The 25,277-nt window shown below is 35.4% G+C and overlaps 1 protein-coding gene across 3 annotated transcripts in view; it reads left to right on the forward strand.

The window, feature by feature from the left end:
- The window catches only part of TMEM209 (transmembrane protein 209), a 28,846-nt gene extending 3,801 nt beyond the window's left edge, over positions 1–25,045 (forward strand). The window contains exons 6-15 of one of the 3 annotated variants that reach the window (XR_014297219.1): positions 5,050–5,251; positions 9,290–9,465; positions 10,065–10,136; positions 12,490–12,586; positions 15,423–15,548; positions 16,983–17,080; positions 18,329–18,443; positions 18,579–18,641; positions 20,294–20,367; positions 23,253–23,311. Coding sequence is in view for 1 of the 3 variants with exons in the window: in XM_082662082.1 (XP_082518208.1) it covers positions 5,050–5,251; positions 9,290–9,465; positions 10,065–10,136; positions 12,490–12,586; positions 15,423–15,548; positions 16,983–17,080; positions 18,329–18,443; positions 18,544–18,641; positions 20,294–20,367; positions 23,253–23,307 (1,113 nt within the window). In the remaining 2 variants the exon portion in view is untranslated. Of the gene's footprint in view, positions 1–5,049; positions 5,252–9,289; positions 9,466–10,064; positions 10,137–12,489; positions 12,587–15,422; positions 15,549–16,982; positions 17,081–18,328; positions 18,444–18,527; positions 18,642–20,293; positions 20,368–23,252 lie in introns of those variants that run through there. The other 2 variants (XM_082662082.1, XR_014297220.1) reach the window with 2 other exon arrangements.
- Positions 25,046–25,277: the final 232 nt, after the last annotated feature.

Below are 25,277 nucleotides of genomic sequence, written 5' to 3' on the forward strand. Positions count from 1 at the left end.
ACTAGTTAGACTAATATCTCTATAGTTAAATGAGAAATATCTGGAAATGAAATCAACACACTGTCTGCCCTTACCCTTTTACATAATATTCTTTGTAATGAAATTCCATACTACTGGTTACCTAATAATAATTTTGGCAAGTAATGGAATTTAGAAAATTTTGTATAAGTTAAATATTATAAGGGTAATTTATAACCCATAGGTAAATATGACTTTTTAAAATAGTTTTACTTTGTTTTCATGGGAAAAGTAGCATATGATCATTACGGAAAGTTAGGAAATTAGTAGAAAAAAATCACTCATCATCCTACCACCCAAACATAATTTCTGTTTAATGCCTACTTAATACTCATCTAGTGGATATACCCTAGTTTACTCTTGAATATTTAAGTTATTTTTATTTCTTAAAAATTATTATTAGTATCTACTAATTAGCTCTGTACATAAAGCTCATAACATTGCTTAATTATCTTGTTTTCTACTATATTATAACCTTGAGCACAAGATTATGTGTTTTTACTCATCTTTGTTTCCTTAGCACAGTGTATGGAATATAGATGCTATATGTGTCTGTTGAATCAAAGTAATACTTTGGAAAAATTAATGAAATTAATAATTATTTTTCTGGAGAAAAAAATGCTAAAATTGATATAGCCACTATGGAGAACAGTATGGAGGTTCCTTAAAAAACTAAAAACAGAACTACCATACGACCCAGCATTCCCACTACTGGGCAAATACCCTGAGAAAACCATAATTCAAAAAGAGTCATGTACCAAAATGTTCATTGCAGCTCTATTTACAGTAGCTAGGACATGGAAGCAACCTAAGTGTCCATCAACAGATGAATGGATAAAGAAGGTGTGGCACATATATACAATGGAATATTACTGAGGCATAAAAAGGGACAAAACTGAGTTATTTGTAATGAGGTGGATGGACCTAGAGACTGTCATACAGAGTGAAGTAAGTCAGAAAGAGAAAAACAAATACCATATGCTAACACATATATATGGAATCTAAAAAAAAAAAAAGAAAAAGAAAAAATGGTCAGAAGAACCTAGGGGCAAGATGGGAATAAAGATGCAGACCTACTAGAGAATGGACTTGAGGATACAGGGAGGGGGAAAGGTAAGCTGGGACGAAGAGAGTGGCATGGACGTATATACACTACCAAACGTAAAATAGATAGCTAGTGGGAAGCAGCTGCATAACACAGGGAGATCAGTTTGATGCTTGTGACCACCTAGAGGGGTGGGATAGGGAGGGAGGGAGGGAGATGCAAGAGGGAAGAGATATGGGGACATATGTATATGTATAGCTGATTCACTTTGTTATAAAGCAGAAACTAACACACCATAGTAAAGCTGTTATACTCCAATAAAGATGTTAAAAAAAAATAAAATGGTAAAATTGACAAAGTAGTAGAAAACCTAAATAAGGAAGAAAATTTTAAAACTATTAATCAAATACATCCACAGAACACATTAGGGCCCAGAAGTTTTACCACTGAGTTCTTTTAAATTTTCAAGAAACAATTACTTTTTAAACTTTTGATTATGGAAATTTTCAAACACACACAATAATGAAGGGACAAGTATAGTGAACTCCTGCGTATCTATTACCCATCTTCAACAGTTTTCAACATTTTGCTATTGTATGAACAGATCATTCTGATCCAATAAAACATGTTAGAAGTGTAAGCTCCAGAGTTAGAAAACTGGAGGAGATTGGTTCAAGATGGCAGAGTAGAAGGACATGTGCTCATCTCTTCTTGTGAGAGCACTGAAATCACAACTAACTGCTGAATAACCATCGAAAGGAAGATGCTGGAACTCACCAAAAAAGATACCCCACAATCAAAGACAAAGGAGAAGCCACATTGAGACAGTAGGAGGGGCGCAATCACAATAAAATCAAATCCCATACCCACCAGGTGAGCAACCCAGAAACTGGAGAACAATTATACCACAGAACTCCTCCTACTGGAGTGAAAGTTCTGAGCCCCATGTTAGGGGGTCTGGCAACATGAGTAGGAATCCCCAGAGAATCTGACTTTGAAGGCCAGCAGGATTTGGTTGCAGGACTTCCACAGGACTGGGGGAAACAGAGACTCCACTCTTGGAGGGCACACACAAAGTCTTGTGTGCACCAGGACCCAGGGGAAGGAGCAGTGACCCCATAGGAGACTGAACCAACCTACCCACTAGTGTTGGAGGGTCTCCTGCAGAGGTGGGGGGTGGCTGAGGCTTACAGTGGGGACAGGGGCACTGGCAGCGGCAGTTCTGGGAAGTACTCATTGGCGTGAGCCCTCCTGGGGGCCGCCCCACCATATATCCTGTAGGCTCCAGTGCTGGGTCACCTTGGGCCAAACAACTAACAGGGAGGGAACACAGCCCCACCCATCAGCAGACAAGTTTTATTGAGCATGGCCCTGCCCACCAGAGAAAGACCCAGTCCCTCTTAGATAGCCTCATCCACCAGAGGGCAGACAGCAGAAGCAAGAGCTACAGTCTTTCAGCCTGCAGAACGAAAACCACAATCACAGAAAGTTAGACAAAATGAAAAAGCAGAGGATTATGTCCCAGATAAAACCCCAGAAAAACAACTAAATGAAGTGGAAACAGGCAACCCTCCAGAAAAAGAATTCAGAATAATGATGGTGAAGATGATCCAGGATCTCGGAAAAAGAATGGAGGCAAAGATTGAGAAGATGCAAGAAATGTTTCACAAAGACCTAGAAGAACTAAAGAACAAACAGATGAACAATACAATAACTGAAATGAAAAATACACTAGAAGGAATAATAGAATAACTGAGACAGAAGAATGGATAAGTGACCTGGAAGACAGAATGGTGGAAATCACTGCCTTCGAACAGAATAGAGTCAGAAACCTGGAATGGTGTCCTGGTATGATCTTGAGAAGTTACCTAACCTCTTATACCTAAAATTAATACAGTAATAATATTTACCACTTACTGAGAGGGTGAAATAAGGTAATGTAAATGAATCATAAAATATTGTGCCCCTTGAGCAAGATAAAACCAGTTAATGAAACAGTAACCCAAATACAGTCACTATATATAAGGATTTAACATGTTAATTGAAATAAAAGAAAAATCAATGTGGAAGAGGATTAACATTTTTATTTGTAAACAGCATTAAATATTATAAAATTTGTTAATCCTTAATTTATTACAAACTAATATAAATTGATCATGAAACCCCAGTAGAAAAAAAATTGTCAACGTACTGGAGTAAGTAGTTAATATAATAGGTAATACTACTGACAAGTAATTGTATTTTTAAGGTGTTTAACTTAATAAGTATAAGGAAAATGCAAATTAAATATACATTTTTTAGAATTTTATATATCATAAATATTTTTAAATAGTAATGCTGATGGACACATACCAAAATAGGTATTCCTATCTATTCTCTTCTGATAGGAGTATAACTTAGTACAACATTTTCATTTAATAGAATGGAAATGTGTATTAAAAATGTTCATATGCTTTGGTCAAGTCATTTCAGTTCTAGGGATCTCCTAAAGGAAGTCATCAGAAATTAAGCTAAGATTTATGCACAAAGATGCTGATCATAACATTATTCACAGTAACCAAAAATTTTAGACAATCCAAATGTCTAGAATATAAGAATGTAAAAATAAATTATGATAGATTTGTATTACGAAGTATTATATAGCTAGTAAGAATATTTACAAAGGATTTTTATAGAAAAATTCTTGTTAACTTTAAAAAAACAATATAATGCTAAAGGGTATTATCAATTATATAAAAACAAAAATATATTAACATATATGTACATTTAAAGAGTTGAAAATACATGAAATGTGAAAAAGGATTATAGTATCTCTAGGTGGTAGAGTTACAAGTATGGCTTATTTTCTTCATGCTTTTCATTTTTTAAAATATACATATAGGGCTTCCCTGGTGGCGCAGTGGTTGAGAGTCCGCCTGCTGATGCAGGGGACATGGGTTCGTGCCCTGGTCCGGGAAGATCCCACATGCCGCAGAGCGGCTGGGCCCGTGAGCCACGGCCACTGGGCCTGCGCGTCCGGAGCCTGTGCTCCGCAATGGGAGAGACCACGGCAGTGAGAGGCCCGCATACCGCAAAAAAATAAAAAATAAAATATACATATATTACTTTTTTGGAAAATAGACTATTTTTAGAACAGTTTCACGTTCACAGCAGAATTAAGAGGAATAGAAAAGAGATTTTCTGTGTACCCCTGCCCCCGGCACAGGCACAGCTTCCCCCACTATCAACATCTTGCTGCAGAGTTGTATGAATAGAAGAGCCTGCACTGACACATCATTATCACCCAGAGTCCATAGTTTACATTAGCATTCACTCTTGGTGGTGTACGGTCAATGTGTCTGGACAAACATATGACATGTATCCACCATTATGGTTTCATACAGAGTAATTTCATTGCCCTAAAAATCCTTTGTGCTCTGCTTATACATCCTCCCCCTACCCCAACCTTTTCCACAATCATACAATATGTAGCCTTTTCAGATTGGCTTCTTTCACTTAGTAATATGCATTTAAGTTTCCTCCACGTCTTTTCATGGCTTGCTAGCTCATTTCCTTTAGTGCTGAATAACATTCCATCATCTGGATGTACCACAGTTTATCCACTGACCTACTGAAGGACATCTTGGTTGCTTCCAAGTTTTGACAGTTACGAATAAAGTTTCTTATAAACGTCTGTGTGCAGGTCTTTGTATGGACATAAATTTTCAGCTTTGGGGGGTAAATGCCAAGGAGGAGGATGTTTGTTATGGTAATAGTACGTTTAGTTTTGTAAGAAACTGCCAAACTGTCTTCCAAAGTGACAGTTTTGCATTCTCACCAGCAATGAATCCAAGTTCCTGTTACTCTACATCCTTGCCAGCATTTGGTGTTGTCAGTGCTCTGGATTTTGGCCATTCTAATTGGTGTGTGCTCTTTGAAAGTCAAAAACCAAAACAAAGAAATTTCAGTTAAAGAAAAATAAAATAAAGTTCTTTTATTTTGTATAGTTGGCCAGCTATAGTCCCTCTCCATCTTCTCCATACCCTACCACTGTTGGACCAGTGGAGAACAGTGGATTGAGATCTCGCTACCGTTCTTCACCCACCGTCTACAACTCCCCTACTGACAAAGAAGACTACATGACAGACCTACGAACCTTGGATACTTTTCTTAGAAGTGAAGAAGAGAAACAGCATAGAGTTAAGCTGGGTACATATATATTTTATTTAGATCTATTGTATGTATTTTTGTGTCATTTTACGTTATCTTCAACCTTTACTTTGATCCCATACATAAATGTTTAAGTCCTTTAGTAATACACCTTGTGTAGCTTAGGAGAGAAATACATTTTGGTTTTGTATTTTGTTCAGTTAGAAGAATTAAGTTCACCAAAATTTAAGATGTAAAATATAGCTGAGTTAACGGAAATCTTGAACCTTTTGTCTACATTACTATTGAAAGCTTTTTCGTGTAAGTTATAATTTGTTTAAAAGTTGAGGTCATAAAACTGTTTTTGATGCGGTCCGCAGCAGAGCTTCGTGAAGTGATAGTTGTCTCCTTTCAGGTAGTCCTTGGGAAGGTTGGTGTGGCAGGGAGGCTGGTGAGAGCATGGATTTACTCCAGAAGTGCTGTTGTTTTTGGAACATTTTTTAACTTGTCTCTAGTTTGCCTTGGGAAGCAGTGTTAGCAAATCTTAATCTATTTGGGGTGGATTTGATTATTACAAAGTCTATTATTGAAACCAAGTTAGGCTATTGAGCCAAGTAATGATTTTTCCCCCTCAGGAACTTTCACAGAAAGCACATTAGGTGCTAAAGCATGGCCACAGTGAGGAAGCCAATTATTGGACCATGGCTCTTTGTGTCACTTGAAATCTCTCTATTGATTTTTAATTTAATTTTGCCTGAAAGTGCCACAGATGTCAAAGAAACAAATCAATATTATCTTGTTATTTGTTGATACATGCTTTTTTTTCTTTTTAAATTTTGAAATATTTCAAGGATACCGAAAATTATAGAGTGGAATACAAAGAACCCTATGTACCCTCTACATATTTTTGTCATATCCAGGTATTTTCTGACTTGCATTTTTATTTCTTCGTTGACATATAGGAGTTATTTAGAAATATTGTTTGGAAGTATTATTGGTGATTGGTGTTGCTTTTAATTTCCAAGTGTGTGAAATGAAAGGCTTTGTTATCTGTTTTTTCCTAAGTTAATTGTACTCTGGCTAGAGATTTTGATCTGTACCCTATTAATTTTTTAATATTTTTTTTATTTTTTTCGGTACATGGGCCTCTCACTGTTGTGGCCTCTCCCGTTGCGGAGCACAGGCTCCGGACGCACAGGCCCAGCAGCCATGGCTCACAGGCCCAGCCGCTCCACGGCACGTGGGATCCTCCTGGACCGGGGCACGAACCCGTGTCCCCTGCAGTGGCAGGCGGACTCCCAACCACTGCGCCACCAGGAAGCCCCCCCCCAGTTTGTTTGTTTTAGCCAGTTTGGACTGATAGTTCTTTCTTCAGTGGTGTCTGAACTGCTGTTTAACTAACTCATTGAGCTCTTTGTCTTCTTTTCTTTTTTCAGTTTTCAGAGTTTCATTTGGTTCTCTTTCAGATATGCCTGATTTAGAGTATCTTGTTTTGTTCTTATATTTTCAATTCTTTTTCCTATCTCAATCACTTTAAACGTGCTTTTTAAAAGTCTCTATCAAGTAGTTCAGTTATCTAAAGTTCTTGGAGATTACATGCTAACATTTTTTTCTTGTTGACTCATTTGCTTGGAGACATGTTTCCCTGTGATTTATGTAATTTTTGTTTGTTTTTGGTAAGCTCATCTTCAGAAGAATTTTATCTGTGCTTTTTCTGTCCTAGGCAGGCTGGATGGAAGCCTTGTTTCCTGCTAGCAGTTTTATATTTGCCTCTACCGGGTGCCTAAGGAACATCATTGACCTTGAACTAACTTAAGTAATTTTGGGGCTTGGAGGTTCCTGGACCTCACAGGGAGTGTAAACGGGCACTATAAACCCATGTGAAGATAGATCTGTAATTTTTAAATCTCTGGGGGTTTCTTTTAAACAGCCTAAGAGAGACAAGCTTCCTTATTATTTCCTGGTGTCAGTGGACAGATGTTTTTTCCTTATCCACTGAGAATGTGGCCCTTTGAGGTTCCTGGCTCTATGCAGGGTGCAGGGAATAGAGACAGGAAGAAGGTCTCAGTCCAGCTGTCTACCTCTCCTGGACCTGTATCCACATTTCCAGTTCCCAGGCACTGAAATCAAAGCTGATAGGTTTCCCAAAGCCTACAAAATGCTCCAGAGCAGCCACGGCATCAGCTCACATGCAGGCCACTGGCCACCGTGACTTTCAATTCCCTCTTCATTTTTAGCCAGTGACTCTTCCTCTTACATTATTGCAAGCTCCATTATTCATTTAAATTATATATTTTATTTGATAAGCATATATATATCTGGAGATGTTTCAGGTTACCTGATTTGTTATGTTGCCAGACTTCCAAATCTCTTTGTGCTTTGATTCTTTGGTCTTTGTGGTTCTCCAGCTACAGGTTTTGTGCTATTTTGGTGGTGGTGGTCATTACAGAGAAGCCCTATTGTGTCACTTGCTATATATATTTTCCTTGTACTTTGGCTAATGTACAACAGATATAAAAACATATTTCTGTCATCTGTATAAAACTTCTTTTGTCATCTAAAGCCACACTTTATTGAAATTTTAGTTCAAGTTTTCTCTCAGAAAGCTTGATTATCATTTTCAAAGTTAATAGTCAAAATAATTAATCAAAATAGGATAAACTTTGTGCTCTATCATGACCATGTCTCTTACCTTCCTTTTTTATTCCCTATTTATTAAATCATTTGTGCTTGTTTAAAACTTCTTTTCTTGACATTAATTCATTCCTCTAAGTCAGTGTTACCAGAAGTCCTACTTGAATTTTTTTTACCCCAAGTGTGGTATTTATTATATGTAATTATTTATTTTCATGTCAGCATGAAACTACTTTCACCAGTGCTACTAGCACAAGACTGGCTAACCTTCAAGGTTTTGATGCTGTGACTTGAAATACTGCCACATATTCCTTTCATGATTTCTCGTCTTTTGTGCCTGTAAACATCACTAGAAAAACAGTTTCATTATTTTACAGTCATTCCTTTTAAAAATTCTGCTAAGATAAAAAAAAAACTAGTTTTTATTTGTGACTTTTGTGTGAGGGTATAAAATATTAATTGATACTTTTGATATCAGGTAAACTCTGAAAAAATAAACTCTTCATAAGTATCATATAGTTGTCGTTGAAAATTTGCTCTTTATTCAGGAACTGGGCTAGATGCTCGGGAAAAAAAATACTCCCTGCCCTCAAAGAGCTCAAATTTTATTTGGAAAAAGAAACAGGCCTTAAAGTGTGATAAGTACTGTGGTAGATTCCTCTGTAGTATTAAGTCCCTAAATTTGACTATTTACATTTCCTAAAAGTAAATTTATAAATTTAGAAGTGTAATCAGCAGATGGTCTCTTAATACAAGGCAGGAATTACTACAGACTATAAATAGAACACAGTGTAGTACAGGGAAGAGTGAGTTTAGCTGCTAGCCAAAAGACTAGTTTATTAATAAGAGGCTGTAATTATCCCATTCAGAAAGAGCTTCCAAAAATTCAAGCAAGAACTCCTTAGCCTATTTATTTCCTGAAGAAATTTGTCTTTTGTTTCTCTCTGAATCATTTGAAAGTCTTAGAGAATGAAACAAGCTTAATTTTACAACAAAAATAAACAGACACTTTCAGCCACTTAGCATATGGCTCTCAAAGTGATACTGCTCAGAAAATGTTCTTTTTAATTTTCCATTTCTCTGAAGAAGAGAGAACGTTGGGAGCAGGGAGGAGAGGAGGCTTTGTCTTTTTTTTTTTTTTTTTTTTTTTTTGGCGGTACGCGGGCCTCTCACTGTTGTGGCCTCTCCCGTTGCGGAGCACAGGCTCGGGACGCGCAGGCTCAGCGGCCATGGCTCACGGGCCCAGCTGCTCCACGGCATGTGGGATCTTCCCGGACCGGGGCACAAACCCGTGTCCCCTGCATCGCCAGGCGGACTCTCAACCACTGCACCACCAGGGAAGCCCGAGGCTTTGTCTTTGATTGCCATTGCCATCCAGATTCCTGGATACCCAGAGTTCATATAGCAGCTCCAGATATCAAAATTACTACAACACACTGATAATCTTTAAATTAATCATTGTAGGAAGCCCAGATTCTACTTCGCCTTCCACCAGTCCTACTTTCTGGAACCACAGTCGTTTTATGGGGGATTATGCACAAACTTTAAAGAAGTTTCAGTATCAGCTTGCCTGTAGGTCTCAGGCCCCATGTGCTAACAAAGATGAAGCTGATCTCAGTTCTAAACAAGCTGCAGAGGAGGTAAATGGAAAATAAAAATGACTTGATATTTATGATTTACAGATTGTTAGAAAGTCTTTTCTTCTTCTGGAACTTTTTTTTCTGTAACCTCCACTTCTACTGGCTAGAAACATAAATCTGGCACACATTAAACGGTAGAAAGACTCCTTAAGTTTGTGTACCCAAAACTGAATTATATTGTACGTTTTACTCTTTATGACACATAGTTAACATTACTTTCCTGCCTAAAACATTTTTCTGCACTCATTTATATTGAAAAGGTATCTCAGGTATCTACTTGTACTTATTAGCATATACAAGACTCTTGCTCTTGAAATACATTTAGATTAGAACATTTGATATTCTGTAACTTCATCAGTTTAAAAGCAAATAAAGGATTTAAATTTTGTTCTTAAAAGAAGAATGTTCTTCAAACATATCAATGTAAGGAATTTTAAATATATATGTGTGCATGAATTGCAACTACTGCATATTAATTAGATCAGTATTGATATTCATGAAGTTTTTTCCAAAGTATTCCAAATATTTCTGAGGGTGGGGGAAGGAATGATTGATAACTGGCATTTTATTTGATTGTTCATTTTAAACATTTTTAATAGGTCTGGGCAAGAGTGACTATGAATAGACAACTTCTTGATCATATGGATTCATGGACAGCCAAGTTCAGAAATGTAAGTTCTGACATTACTCTTTGGACAATATTAGTGCCTCTTAATGTACAAAGTATGTTGTTAGAATATCAGTTAGAGATGTTAATTATTAGAATATCAGAATTAAGTATTATTAAAAGTACAATATGTGTGGCACATATATAAGAATAAACATGACGTTTACCATATAGTGTCCGTATTCTTGGGGATTTTTTTTCCTTCTGTATTTAGCAAATCAGTGTATTTTGAGTGGATAAAGGAACAGTGTATTTAGTTGCTAAGATTTTCCCTTTCCCAACATCTCAATTTTACTTTTCAAAGAGCTTTCCTGTCAGTCTGTTATGTGTCTAGAAATGTGAGGGGAGCAAAAATGAGGTCCTTTATGTCAGAAAACTTCAGAGTTAGAGAACATAACATATGCTTGAAGCTACTTCAGAGTATATCAATTTCTTCAATTTTTCTAAAGAAGAACCTTCTAATCTTTGGCCTAGAGGTTGGCAAGGCCAGCTCTTGCATATACAGAGTGAGTTAGTTCCCTGGTTTCAACCCTGCCTCTTTCTGTTGTTCTCTGTAGTACCCATTTGTCCGGATTCCAGGGGGGCGAATTGGCCCCTCCTTCACTGCAGGAAGCCCCTCCACTTAGATTCTGTAGAGGCTGCCGCTTCTTCCACTGTTTGATCCTTCAACACTCATCCACCCACTGTATAGTTTCTAGAAATATTTTGAAATCACTTGTTCTTTTTTTTTTTTTTTTTTTGCGGTACGCGGGCCTCTCACTGTTGTGGCCTCTCCCGTTGTGGAGCGCAGGCTCAGCGGCCATGGCTCACGGGCCCAGCTGCTCCGCGGCATGTGGGATCTTCCCAGACTGGGGCACGAACCCTTGTCCCCTGCATCGGCAGGCGGATTCTCAACCACTGCGCCACCAGGGAAGCCCCTTTTTTATTCTTTTACTATAATTTAAATAGGGTATCAAGAAGGAGTGCTGAAAGTAGTAGCCTACTTTCTTGAACCAGAAGCCTGATTGGCTTTTTTGAATAAGAATTCCAGAGCCAGCCCTAGAACTACTCAATCAGGTTTTCTGGGAATGAGGCCTAGATCTCTCTCCTGGAGCTAGTAGATAATTTTGTTGCAGGCTAGGAGTGGCTGGCAAGTAGGATACACTTAATAAATGTTGGAAGAATGAACAAGTGAAATGATGTCCTAGAACTGTACTTTCTTTTATTTCCACTCATAGGCTTATCTAAAAATGTTAATATATTTATAAAGTCTTGGTCAGAAGTATTAGCTTAGAAGAAATACAAACACAGTCCTTTATCTGAATTCCTTAGGCTACAATGTTCTGAAATTTAGGGTTTTTTGTAGTTTTTTTTAAAAAGCAGTATATGCATATACCATATATTTTGTAATACAGTAGCAGGGTCTTGTTAGTACTCAGTAATCAACCACATTAATGTCTCTGCAGCAGAGCATATAAACTGTCACACTAGGTAGGATAAAGTCTAATAATAGCTTCACAGGAATTCAGTTCAGGTCTTGCCAGTATATCAAATTTTCTTGCTAAATAAATTATAAAAACACTTCATTTTCAGAGGCTTTTTAATTCAAAAGTTTTATAATGAATTGTATAGACTTGTATTTGATCTGAAGCTTGTTTTCATCCTTCTACTTTATGGTTAAACAGAAGTGTGGAAACAGAAATGGTGGTTGAAGTTGCTGTGAACAAACACAAAACACATAACACAAAAACTAGATGGGGTATTTCCTTGGGCAGTCTTTTCACATCCCAGAATGAGTTTGATATCAGCCATGCAAAGTGGAATTTGAAATTCCTAGTCCTAAAGTGAATATTGTAATATTCACAAACTAGTTTCAAATACAGTAAAATCTGTTTTCCACATGGTTAGGGGATTGAGTGAGCCTGCTGAGAGCTAATCTATGTTATGTTATGTTATGTAATGTTAATCTAAGTTATGTTTAGTTTTAAAAACTATTCTACTAATCACAAACCAGTATAAATGCTACATGTGTAAATGTGTGAATAATTACCCTAGAAATGTAAACTGAAGATGATCCTTTTAGCTAAGTATAATGATCCTAGAAAGAAGAATTTAAGAAAAACTTAACATGTAGCTGAAAGTTTTATATCTTTAAAAAATAGGCATATGTGATTTAAGAATATAACTTTGTCAAGTTATACTCCGTTAGCATATTTACTTATCTCTCTCTAGACTTCAGGTAGCTGCTACTTCCATTCTCTTTCACTATACTCTGTTAATATTCAAGTACAAGACAGCAAAAATAGTTTCATGAAAATAATTATTTGAGAAATGCTTTAAAATTGCGTGTGTAAAATCATTACCTCATTTCTTCCTAGTGGATCAATGAGACAATATTAGTGCCACTTGTACAAGAGATTGAGTCTGTCAGCACACAAATGAGGCGAATGGGTTGTCCAGAGCTGCAAATAGGAGGTATGTGAAAATAGAGCCCAGCGTTTGAGTTCCTTCAGTGAATCTGCCAAGTGGAAAATTTCTTCTTGTAATGGGCTGTTTAACAACACCTTTTGTTATCTTGAAGTGAAGAAAAAAACTAAATGTCTATAATATCACTTTTTAAAAAATATAACAGTTTTATTGAGATATATGCAGTTCACCCATTTAAAGTCTACAATTCAAAGGTTTGGGTTGTGCAAACCATCCCCACAGTCAAGTTTGAATAGTTCATCACCCCAAAAGGAAACCCCATAGACCCGTTTCCAACCACCACCCATCCTCCAGCCCTAGGCAACTACCAGCCTACTTTCTGTCTCATTATATAGGCCTGTTTTGGATATTTCATCTAAATGGGATCATACAATATGTTGTCGTTTGTGACTGGCTTCTCTCACTTAACAATGTTTTCAGGGTTCATCCATATTGTAGTGTTTATCAGTACTTCATTTCTTTTTATTGCCAAATAATATCCCATTGTTTGGATCTACCACATTTTGTTTACCTGTTCATCATTTGATTGACATTTGGGTTGTTTTCACTTTTTTGGTTATTATGAATAATGCTGCCATGAACACATACATACAAATGTTCGTGTGAATATATTTTAATTTCTCTTGGGTATTACCTAGAAGTGGAATTGCTAAGCCATATGGTAAATCCATGTTTAACCTTTTGAGGAATTGCCAGACTGTTTTCTAAAGCAGCTGCACCATTTTACATCCCCACCTACAGTGTATAAGGGCTCCAGTTTCTCACATCCTTGCCAATACTTGTTATTATGTGTCTTTTTCAGTTATACTAATGCATATGAAATGGTATCACATTGTATTTTTAGTTTGCATTTCCCTGATGGCTAATGATGTTTAGCATCTTTTCATGTGCTGGTCCATTCATATATCTTCATAAGCAAAATATCTTTTCAGATCCTTTACCCAGTTTTTTTTCCCCTTTACCTATTTTTAAATTGGGTTACTTGTCTCTTTATTATTGAGTTGTAGGTGTTCTTTATATATTCAAGATACAAGTCTCTTATTAGATATTAATTTAAAATTGTACAAAGCATAAAAAATGTGTACAGTGCTAATTTAAAGTCCCCTTTTTTCAATATAAGAAAAATACATTTTTCTTATCTGCTAAAAATAAAATTATTAAGGTTTTGTGTAATATAATTTGCCTAAGTATATATACACTATAACTTATTTAGTGTTAAATAATTAGGTTTCAAAATAAATAAGGAATATTTTAGGCAATCAGCTTTCTAGAGAATAAATTTCTCTTTGAAATATGTAAGGGCTTTGGATTGCACATTAACACTTTCTACTTGCTTTTGGGTATCTTTTTTTAATCAGTCTTTATTCTCTGGAATAAGTATAGTGTTGTGCATCACTAAAGTACCCACGTGTTGAGTATCCGTATATTTTGTATATAATGTATACAACACTCACATTAACCTTGAAAGCTAGCTTTTAGTGCCACATTTATGGATCAGACTACTAAGACTCAGAGAGGTTAAGTAACTTGCCCAGTGTCACAGAGCAGTGATTTGAGGCCAGAGCTTTCTGACTCCAAAGTCAGAAGGTTACTTTCTTGGTAATGTTATTTGAACCTATGCTTATCCTTTTTGAGCTTTTTTATAAGCTATAAAAATATGTTATGTTTCACAACATTTTTACCAGTGTGATGTGCTTTTTAAAAAAGAATAACATTGTTTTATCACTGTGAAAGCAACATGCATATGTTCATTGTAGAAAATTTGGAAAGTACAGAAATACACAAAGAATATTACCCATGATTGCGCTTCAGTAGATAACCACAATCAATCATTTTAAATCACAATCACTTATTCCTTTTGGAGAAAAATACTATGATACTATATATATCAATGGTAAGTTATACCATAATTTAACAACATTAAAATGTGAAAAGTGTATATTTAGGAGTTGAGCAAATAGTACATATGTATGTATATATTTTTAATTAAATTGGGGTCATACTGTTTTGTTACCTGCTTTTTTCCCTCTACTTTTTCTATTTTGTTAAATATTCTCCAGTACTATTTTTATGGCTAGTTTGTATTTCTTTTTTATGTATGTAATATATTGTATTTAACTGATCTTTATTATTTAAAATTTAGAAGATTTTCCCTTTGCTGTTATTAATAATGCTGTAAGTAAATGTCCTTTTACCTAAATATTTGTGTACATTCATAATTATTTCCTTAGGATAATTTCTTAGGAGTGAAGTTGTAAGTTCAATAGGTATAAATATATTAAGGCTTTTAATATACATAACCCTTCAAAAAGCTTATACCAATTTATATTCTAGCAATAATGTCACATATAAGAAAGCCTTTTTCCCAACATTGGGTATTACTAGTATGGTTGTACATTTTGAAACTTTTTGTTGGTTTATTCATTTCTTTGGATAGTTGTCTTTCATGAAGTGATGAGCGAAATCACTCATAAAAAGTGTTCACTTGTCACTGGCATAATGGGCAACTTTTAATTCAACCTGATTTTGAAAGCTCTCATGTGTCTTTTTATATATACTCCACAAAAATCTTCTATTAGTTGTTTATAGATCTGGCAAAATGGATTTGGCTGTTTTTGGAGTATGCATGTGTTTGTTTAACTCTGGCCACCTTGCCAGAAATGATCAAATATTTTGTAGGTAAAGTAGATAATGCAGCTTGTTAAGATAAACTATCGTTGCTTTCCTTTATTCCTTCAACATCTATTGAAGGAAGAGCATTTGAAGTTTTTTCAAAGATCCACATGAGGAATAATCTGTTTTCTGTGTGTTTTAATTTTAACAGAGGCTAGTATTACTAGCTTGAAGCAGGCTGCTCTGGTCAAAGCTCCACTCATTCCAACTCTAAATACAATCGTGCAGTATCTAGACCTCACGCCAAATCAGGAATACTTGTTTGAAAGGATCAAAGGTAATTATTGATTTGAAGAGGGAAAAAATGAGAGCTTTTTCACTAGTTTGAAATTTTATACAGGTAACATGGAACAAAATTTTTTTTTAATTATAAGTATCACTGAAGTGTGATCTTATTTTATAAATATGTATTTAATAATGGCTTTATTAAGGCTTATACTTGAACAACTTTTGAGTTTTATATTCTGTATGCTTAAAAATGGTCAAAATAATGTAGTTAGCCTTGAATACATTAATTACTAATTTTGTTCTAAATAGGGAAACTTAAATATGAGCTAAATGGGCTCACATGAATATTTCACTCATTTTCTATTCTTAAGCTACCAAGAATGGATGCCACAATGACATTCTTTATAATTTCAGCATGCCGATCCTATTTCTTTCGATTTTTATAAGTCATATGTAATACGTTGCTTCTTTATATTTCTGTTATATTCTGATTATTTGGGGGAAATATGATCTTCTGAGGAGACTGACTTGAGACTCAGGAAATTTAGCCTCCCTGGTACTCCCACATACTCTCTTTATGCCTCCCTACATTTATTTGGATAAACTCTGTAAAATGTTCTCATCACTAAAACAAGTTTTAGAAATAGTATTTCACTCTTTAGATTTATCATAAATCTTAATTTGAAAATGTAATGTTGCCCCTTCTCTAGTCTAGGTTTGGACTGAGGTTTAGGAATAAACATTTATCATGACTTACTTAGGAATAAACATTTATCATGACTTACGTACTTATTTATTTATGGCTGCATTAGGTCTTCTTTGCTGCGCGTGGGCTTTCTTTAGTTGTGGCGAGTGGGGGCTACTCTTCGTTGTGGTGCACGGGCTTCTCATTGCAGTGGCTTCTCTTGTTGCGGAGCACGGGGTCTAGGCAAAAGGAATTCAGTAGTTGTGGCTCGTGGGCTCTAGAGCACAGGCTCAGTAGTTGTGGCGCACGGGCTTAGTTGCTCCAAAGCATGTGGGATTTTCCTGGACCAGGGCTCGAACCTGTGTCCCCTGCATTGGCAGGTTGATTCTTAACCACTGAACCACCAGGGAAGTCCCCATGGTGCTATTTAATTTTTTATATCTTGTATTTCTTTGTCTGCATGTTTTGATCAGGTTTTTAGATGTTATACTTTCCTTATTGTAACCCCTTAGCCTTTTTTTTTTTTTTTTTTTTGCGGTACGCGGGCCTCTCACTGTTGTGGCCTCTCCCGTTGCGGAGCACAGGCTTGGGACGCGCAGGCTTAGTGGCCATGGCTCACGGGCCCAGCTGCTCCGCGGCATGTGGGATCTTCCCGGACCGGGGCACGAACCTGTGTCCCCTGCATCGGCAGGCGGACTCTCAACCACTGCGCCACCAGGGAAGCCCCCCCTTAGCCTTTTTTTTTTCCTTCTTTCTTGTATATTCTTAGCTTATTTTATTTTACCTTTGTTGCTACAGAACTTTCCCAAGGAGGCTGTATGAGCTCATTTCGATGGAATAGAGGTGGAGACTTCAAAGGCCGCAAGTGGGATACAGACCTGCCCACTGATTCTGCTGTAAGTCCCCAGTTTTATCAGTTTGACATTTTTGTTATTGGGTTTATTTTTCCATTATAAAAATGAATATTAAAAAGAACTTAGAGGGAATTCCCTGGCAGTCCAGTGGTTGGGACTCAGTGCTGGCTGTCACTGCCATGGGCCCGGGTTCAATCCCCGGTCAGGGAACTAAGATCCTGCAAGCCACACAGTGAGGCCAAAAAAGAAAATAAATAAATAAATGAATAAATAAATAAAAATGAAAATAAAATAAATGAAAAGAACTTAGAAACTAAGTAGAAATACAAAATTTTTGTACCAGCATCTTAACCCAACCACTGTTAATATTTTGGTATATTTTCTTCTTTTTTTTTCTTTACTTATATTGTGCTATTTTTAATGTTTTTATCGATACAGATATAATAATCCCATATGTAAAATTATGTCTCCTGCTTTTTTTCACTTTTCAGTGTTATTTGCACTATTACACACTGTCATTTAACTGTTCTCCTATATTGGACCTAAAAGTTTGGGAAACATGTAGTGGGGGAGGGATTTTTGTTTTTCTGTCTTAAATAATACTGCCAGGAGTAACATAATGCATGTTTCTTTCTTATTTAGGATTATGATTTTAAGAAAGATTCCTAGAATTAGATTTATGAAATCAAAGAGTATAAAGTTTTTGAGCATTTAAGAGTTTTTCAAAATTATGTTTGTTTTGTTTTTTATAGTGACTGTTATGTGTGAAAATGAAGTTTAAATACTCAAATTCAGAATTGAATGTATGTGTATTTTATTTTGATTTTGCTGTTAATTACCTATATGGGTGTGAATGATCCCCTTAACAGAAAACTAGGAATGTCTTGCTCTAATCTTTTCATTTCATAGATTTCATCTTACAGATATAACCACTTGAAAACATTTTTGCTAATTCTTTCTTTGGAGAAAAACTTAAAAATTGGAGTCATGCGCTTCCCTGGTGGCGCAGTGGTTGAGAGTCCGCCTGCCGATGCAGGGGACACGGGTTCGTGCCCCGGTCCGGGAAGATCCCACATGCCGCGGAGCGGCTGGGCCCGTGAGCCATGGCCGCTGAGCCTGCGCGTCCGGAGCCTGTGCTCCGCAACGGGAGAGGCCACAACAGTGAGAGGCCCGCGTACCGCAAAAAAAAAAAAAAAAAATTGGAGTCATTAGAAACATGTTTTAAAAGTGCCACATACATACTTGATCGATTTTCATGCTGACTTTGAAAAATTGTTTCCTCGTCTTCAGATCATCATGCATGTGTTTTGCACCTACCTTGATTCCAGACTACCTCCACATCCTAAATACCCTGATGGAAAAACATTTACTTCTCAGCACTTTGTTCAGACACCAAATAAACCAGGTATAAACAACCTCTCCTAAAAGGATGAATTGAGCTTTTCACATGAAATACATCTAGTGGTTTGGTTTTGTTTTTTTAATGTAGCATATTTCCTTTACAGACGTGACAAATGAGAATGTTTTTTGCATTTATCAGAGTGCTATCAACCCTCCCCATTATGAGCTAATCTACCAGCGTCATTTCTACAGTCTTCCAAAGGTACTTCTAAATGTAGCAGTTGCTATTACTAATGTCATGGATGACTTGCTTTGTTAATATTTTTAAAATTAGATTCTCTTGTTTATGGAATAGGTAAACTTTTTAAATTAGGGAAAAAATGCTAGTTTTGTATCCCTTTTTTTAAAACTCTAAAAGTAATATGTGCTTAATTTGGAGAATTATGAAGAAAAGGAAGAAAAGTTCATTATTCCATTATTTACAGGAAGCTCTTGTTAACATTTGGTATAATTTTTTTGATAAATTTCATTTTGGTCTTTTTCTGTACTTATTTATGGGTTGAAATCATATTATTTATGTAGTTTTATATCCTTTTTAAAATTAATGTTATAATTTTCCATGCCTTTAAGAATCTTCGTTAAAACACTTTTTAATGGCTATTTTAAAACTTCACAATAAAATTATAACATAATTTATTTAACCACTCCCCTACAGTTAGATATTTTGGATGTTTCTAAGTCTTCATTATCATAAATACCTTTATGCATATAGCTGTCTGCATTTTGGGTAGTTTTTTAGCCTGAAGTCCAAAAATGGAATTCTAGGTTATAGAATATTTTCAAGGCTGTTAAAATATGTTATCAAAAAGATGATTGTACCAGTTTACACTTCTATCCAGGTATTTTACTTTTGATTACAAACATCAGTTCTGTTGATGACCTTTGCAGTTATTTTTGTTACCAGCATCTATACTAAGAAATTTTACATAGACTATAATCATAAATTGTATCCTTTTTTTTAAGTTTAATATTTCAACTTTGTAAGTGTAAATATTTTGGGCCATTCAAGTTCCATGCAAATCCTTTTTTTTTTTTTTAAAGAAACACTGTCTTTAAAAATCATATATCCTAAGATTTTTTAGTAAAAACACTAAATCAGAATAAGCAGGTATAAGTTAATCAGTAAATTGAAAATCTAAATCAGGAGCTATTTCACAGACCAGAAATTACATATAATAGTTTGATTTTAGTGCTGGCAAAATGCTGCCTCATAGTCCCTTGTAGATAAAATAAATTTACCTTTAATATGTTACTTACACTGTTAACATATATCATAATGTATTTTGAAGTGTGATTAAAGGTTTTTTAATTCCAACATTGTTGTTTATGCTGTTAATTTGGGGGATAGAGTATTTTTTGTGTGTAGGATACAGGGGTACCAGCTTCAGAATAGCTCCCATCCAGACCTTCATAAATGCTGCTTCCCGTGTATGGGAACTTCCCAATGTGTTTATTTCTGCTCATCTTTCAGGTCTCAACTTAAAAATTTCTCTCTCAGGGAGGCATTGCTTGCCTCACCACTCTGGGTTTAATGCATATGTTCCCATGGCACCCTACACCTTCTTCTTTCTCATAACATTCATCACACTTTATTGTAATTCTGAGTTTCCTGTCTGCCTTTCCTACTAGACCTTAAGCTCCTCAATTACATGGATCCTCTCTGTTTTATTCACCACAGTATTCCCACTTCCTAGCACAAAGTGGGCACTTTGTTTAATGAATGAATGAAAGGCTGAATTACATGGAATTCCGAGTTAGTAGAATATAAATTGATAGGATCGCATTTACCTATCAGGCTGAATGGTTTGGTTTCGTTAGGTTTAAATCTTGCTGTATTTTTTGTCTTTGTTCCAGGGCCGAAATAATATGTTTCATACATTATTAATGTTCCTCTACATCATAAAGACCAAAGAGTCAGGAATGCTTGGGTAAGTACTTATGTTTTAAAAATACAAGTACTTAACTTATATACTGTTTTCCTTATGTTCAGATGCTGCAGAAGGCAGCATCATATACTGAAGATTTGTGGACTGAACAGTAAGAGATATGGCTTCTAGTACTAGCTCAGCCCTGTCACTAACCAGCTCTGCCATCTTGAGCAAGTCCATTACAGTAATTCCTTGGAACCTCCATTTCCCCATTGATAAAAAGGCAATTTGACCACATCATTGGCTTTACAGCTGTGTCCCCCAGAGGAACAACCCTGATATATCAGGCTCTTGCCACTTTAAAATTTAAAAACAAAAACAAAACTGGAGTTCTATTTATTCAAGCTATCCCACTTCAGACACAAAGCCTTCTGCAAAATGTTTACACTTTCAGAGAGACTAAGTCAGCACCAGTTCCATAATATTGTTAATTGGGATGGAAAAATGGTCAGTTGAAATTGTTTACTTTGTTTATTCTAAATACTTAGTAATGAAGCTCACATACTGTTACAATAAACTCAAAATTGCTGTCTTGTTATTTAGATGATTTGAAATTTTAGTCCTTCAAATAATATTTGTAGTAATTTGAAGTAAATGGACCTCAGCTAATGCTGGGTAAATCTGGTAATGCAAGGACTGGAAGTCTGAAAATCTGTATTCTGGGTCCATCTCTGCCTGCACTGTGTAACCTGAGGTTAAAAAAATGTAAAGGGAAGGGCTGAATAGAAAACATCAGGGGTCTGTTCCAGTTTGGTATGCATGCTTCTTTTCAGTTTTATAGGTGCCCTGTTTTATACAGGTTCTGGAACTCCACTGTCCAATACAGCAGCCGCCAGCCACATGTGGCATTGAGCATTTGAAACATGATTAGTCCAAATTGAGATGGGCTGTCAGTGTAAACTACACAGACTAGAATTTGAAGACCTAGTACCAAAAAAGAAAAAGTAAAATATCTCTAATAATTTTGTATATTGATGACGTTGAAATAATGCGTTGGATATACTGAGTTAAAGAATATTTATGCTACCATGGCTCTTTTTTCTTTATTTTTTTAATTACAAAAATAATGCATGCTCAATATAGAAATATTTAAACAATATAGCAGTGTATAAACTAGACATTGAAAACTCCCCTCTGATCAACTCTCTCTTCTGATCAACTCTCCCCCGAGGTATCCATTGTGTTAACAGTTTCAGGTGTGCATTTTCAGACTCCTTTCTGGGGAAAGTTGATTTTTTTTTAGTTTTCATTTTGTTTAAAAATATATTGTACCCAAACATATTACTCTGTGACCTGCCTTTTAATCTTATGGTATATCTTGGATATTCTTCTGTGTCAGTAAATACAGACTTTTTTCCTAAATTTTCTAGCAGTATTTAGAAAGATATACATGTATTAGAAAGATGGAATGTGCTATAAATATATTGTTTTGTAATTCTTAACAGTGTTTCTGGAAGACTATTTTGAAGTGAGGAATTAACTTAGAAGTATTTTAAATAAATAATGAATTTTTGGTTTTAATTGAAAATTTATCTTTTCTCTAAAAATCTAAATTGATACTTGATACATAAGTGATTTGTCATGACAGCATGAAGCTTGTGTTGAGTACCATATATAGTTTGTCATATACATAAAAATGTAAAATCTGTAAAAGTATTGGATTGGCCAAAAAGTTCATTTGGGTTTTCTGTAACATCTTAGTGGGGCAGTAATTTACACAGAGACCCAAAAGAATTGGTATAATATTTAAAGTGCTTATCTTCTCTGAATGAGGAACTTACATGTGGAAAATGAAACATTTTAGACTAAAACTAATCTGTGTTTTATTTATTTGGGATTTTTTTTTTTTAACCAAGGGAAAAGTCTTTGAAATTAACTTAAAATATGATTAATCTTTTTAATACATTTTGGAACAATCAAATGTTAAAAACTGCTGTCCTATACCTTAAAGGAAGGAAATTTCCTTTGCTTAAAGGAAATAAGCAAGTGGCTCAAGTATAGACCATTTGGAATCATGCCCATAACACAGCAGTTTAATACAAATCTATTATCAGTTCAATGCCACATATTTGTGCGGTAGTGGAATGAGATGAAAGTTTTACATCCAAAAGGGAAAAAAACCTAGACAGAATTGACTGCACAGTAATTTGTGTCCTGTTCAGTAAAAGACACCATAAATAAAGTTTAAAACTAAATGACAAACTGAGACAAAGACTTATAATTTCAACATTTAGAGCAAAGCCAAGTTGATATCCATCATGTACAAGGAGCATATACGTTAATTAGAAAAGAAAAATATAAGAAATGGTCAAAGACACGAGAGACTTTCATAGAAGAGTGTCGTGCAGATGGTTAATGAACATGAAAAGATGCTTAGTCTCATATACAATCAAGCCAGAATTAAAACATTTTTTCTATCAAATTGAAATTTATCATTTGCAGTGTTGGTGAGGGTATGGAGAAATGGGAAAATATAGTTGATGAAATGACCTTTTTTGAACAGGTAAAATTCTCTAAGAGGCCTAGCATCTCTAACTCCTCAATTTTTAAAAATTTAATTGACACTTTTACTTAAATCCTACTTGCTAAAATTGTCCTGTTTAACTCTATCTGTTGTAATAATTCTTGAGGTCCACTGAAAAATTAATTTTCAACACTCCATAAGTCCATTTATTCTAAATTTGGGTTTTAAGCACAGTTAAGAAAGTAATTACTGTTTCTGGAATTCACCTGATAAACCATGTGTAACATAACTTATTTCAGAAAAGCACTAAATGTTAATTAAACATGTACCCCTTGTAAAGACTCCTATTTTAGTTATTTGAAAAAAGACCTTAAATGCTGGGCAATCAATTCCACTAAAACTTTTTTTTTTCTCTTTATAGGAGAGTTAATCTTGGTCTATCCGGTGTGAATATTTTGTGGATTTTTGGCGAGTAGTGGGTCATTTAATTCCAAACTTTTGGACTTCATTTGACTGAATCAGAAGTTGAATCTAAGTATCTCTGAGTCACTGCCTCTTCTGAAATAAGATACATATGTGTATGTTACAGACTTTAGATTTAACAAAAAATTAGCTATTATGAAACTTCTTTGTAAAAGTATGCCCTATATCTTCTACACCAAGAAACATTACTTTATCATTTCAGGAAAAAACTGCAATCCTTCAGATTTTTGTTGGCCAAAACAGTGCAGTTCCCCCTTGAGTCCTTCTTCACTGTAACCCCCCCAAATAAGAATCATCTGCCTGATTCCTCCCCACAAAAATTGTTTTTTCAGTTGAGTTATTTAGTATAAATATTTTTTTTTAAAAAGCAAATTGCTTATTTTTTTTAGTGTTTATATTACCCCAGTGTTCAACAAATTAGCCCAAGGCCCATATTTAAAGAAATGAGATAAACTTTTAAGTAATAGTTCATATGCATTTAAAAAATATTATTGGAAGAGGTTTGACGGTATTAATGTTTAAAAAGTCAACTCTTGATGAAGTTCACAGTCTTGAACATGGTTTGAAAGATGCTGCCTGATCTTCCTTCTGCCCCCCTTGCCCCTGCCTCCACTCCAGTCTTGCCTTGCCCCTCTCCTTCCATGCCCCAGCCACACTGGCCCTCTCTCAGCTCTCATCCCAGGGCCTCCGTGCACTCCCGCTGCCTGAGACACTCCGGCCCCACTCTAGCCAACCCTCCTCAGCACCCTTCTAGGCTCTGCCTAAATGTTGCTTTCCCAAAGAAGCTCTCCCTTCCCCCCACTCCTTCCATTCCCACCTCCCGCAGATCCCCTGACTGTTTTCTCTCTTGGTACCTTTCACCTTTCCTTCATATCACCGACCATGGTTTGAAATCACATAGGCACGTGCATTTCTTTATATGTCTCTCTAAACCTGTGCTGTTCAATACAGCAACACCTGAGGCTGTTAAGCACTTGAAACACGCCTAGTCCAAATTGCGATGCGCCGTAAGTGTAAAATCACACCGGTTTCAAAGACTTGATAGGAATAAAAGACTGTAAACTAAGAAATAAACAACTATAAAAATAAAAAGTCAACTCTTGGGTTAAATTTAGCTGATAGAATTAAACTATTAGGTCTTAGTTAAGAGGCTGAAGACATCAAGAAAACAATTGCCTTGGTTTTAATAACTCAGTTTCACTGTTCCATAATATTGTATTGAATTCCCTTTAAAATCATATGATATCTGTTTAAATTTTTTAGATATGTTCAAAATATCTGGAAAGTATGAAATAACCAAGTTTGTAAGTTTTGCTTGACTCTCCATCTTTATTATCTTACATGTATATGTAGTATATCTAAGGCTAGTTAGCAATTGCATGCATTTTTTGGGTTGACATGTTACTAGAGACTGCTTTACCTGGAAACAACTAAAACTAGTATTTTCTCAATAACTCCGTGTCATTATTACATATGCAGCTCATTTTGTGTAATTTGTAAATCTTGTTCCTGTTTTTTAAAAGTCAGATGTCCAAAGGAAAGGAAGTTTCTATCTTTTAACTGCTTTTGATGTATGTTAAATTTGTTTGTTATGATAAAATACCAATACCAATTAAACATGTTAAATATAAGAACATGTAAAAATCGAAGTCTCCTGTTTCAGAAGCTGGTGTGTCTACTTCACAATTACAAAGAATAAAAAATGATGTGTCATTTCTTATATTAAAAAAAGTTTATGTGTCAGAAATGCAATATACAGTAAATATTTCACGTAAAAAGACTAGGGGTACACATTAAAAAGAAAAGATACTTTGTTTGCATACTAAGGGTGGTGTGGGTTACTATACTCTGGGTGGCTTTCATTTATTAACTTGTCTTCACAAATGTTTGAGCCAGCATATACTTACTATAGCTTTTATTAAAAATACTTTGATGAATTAGTTTGAATTCATACTTCAGGAAG

This window comes from Grampus griseus (assembly GCF_964374135.1).
Source record: "Grampus griseus genome assembly, chromosome: 9".
Classification (NCBI taxonomy): Eukaryota; Metazoa; Chordata; class Mammalia; order Artiodactyla; family Delphinidae; genus Grampus; species Grampus griseus.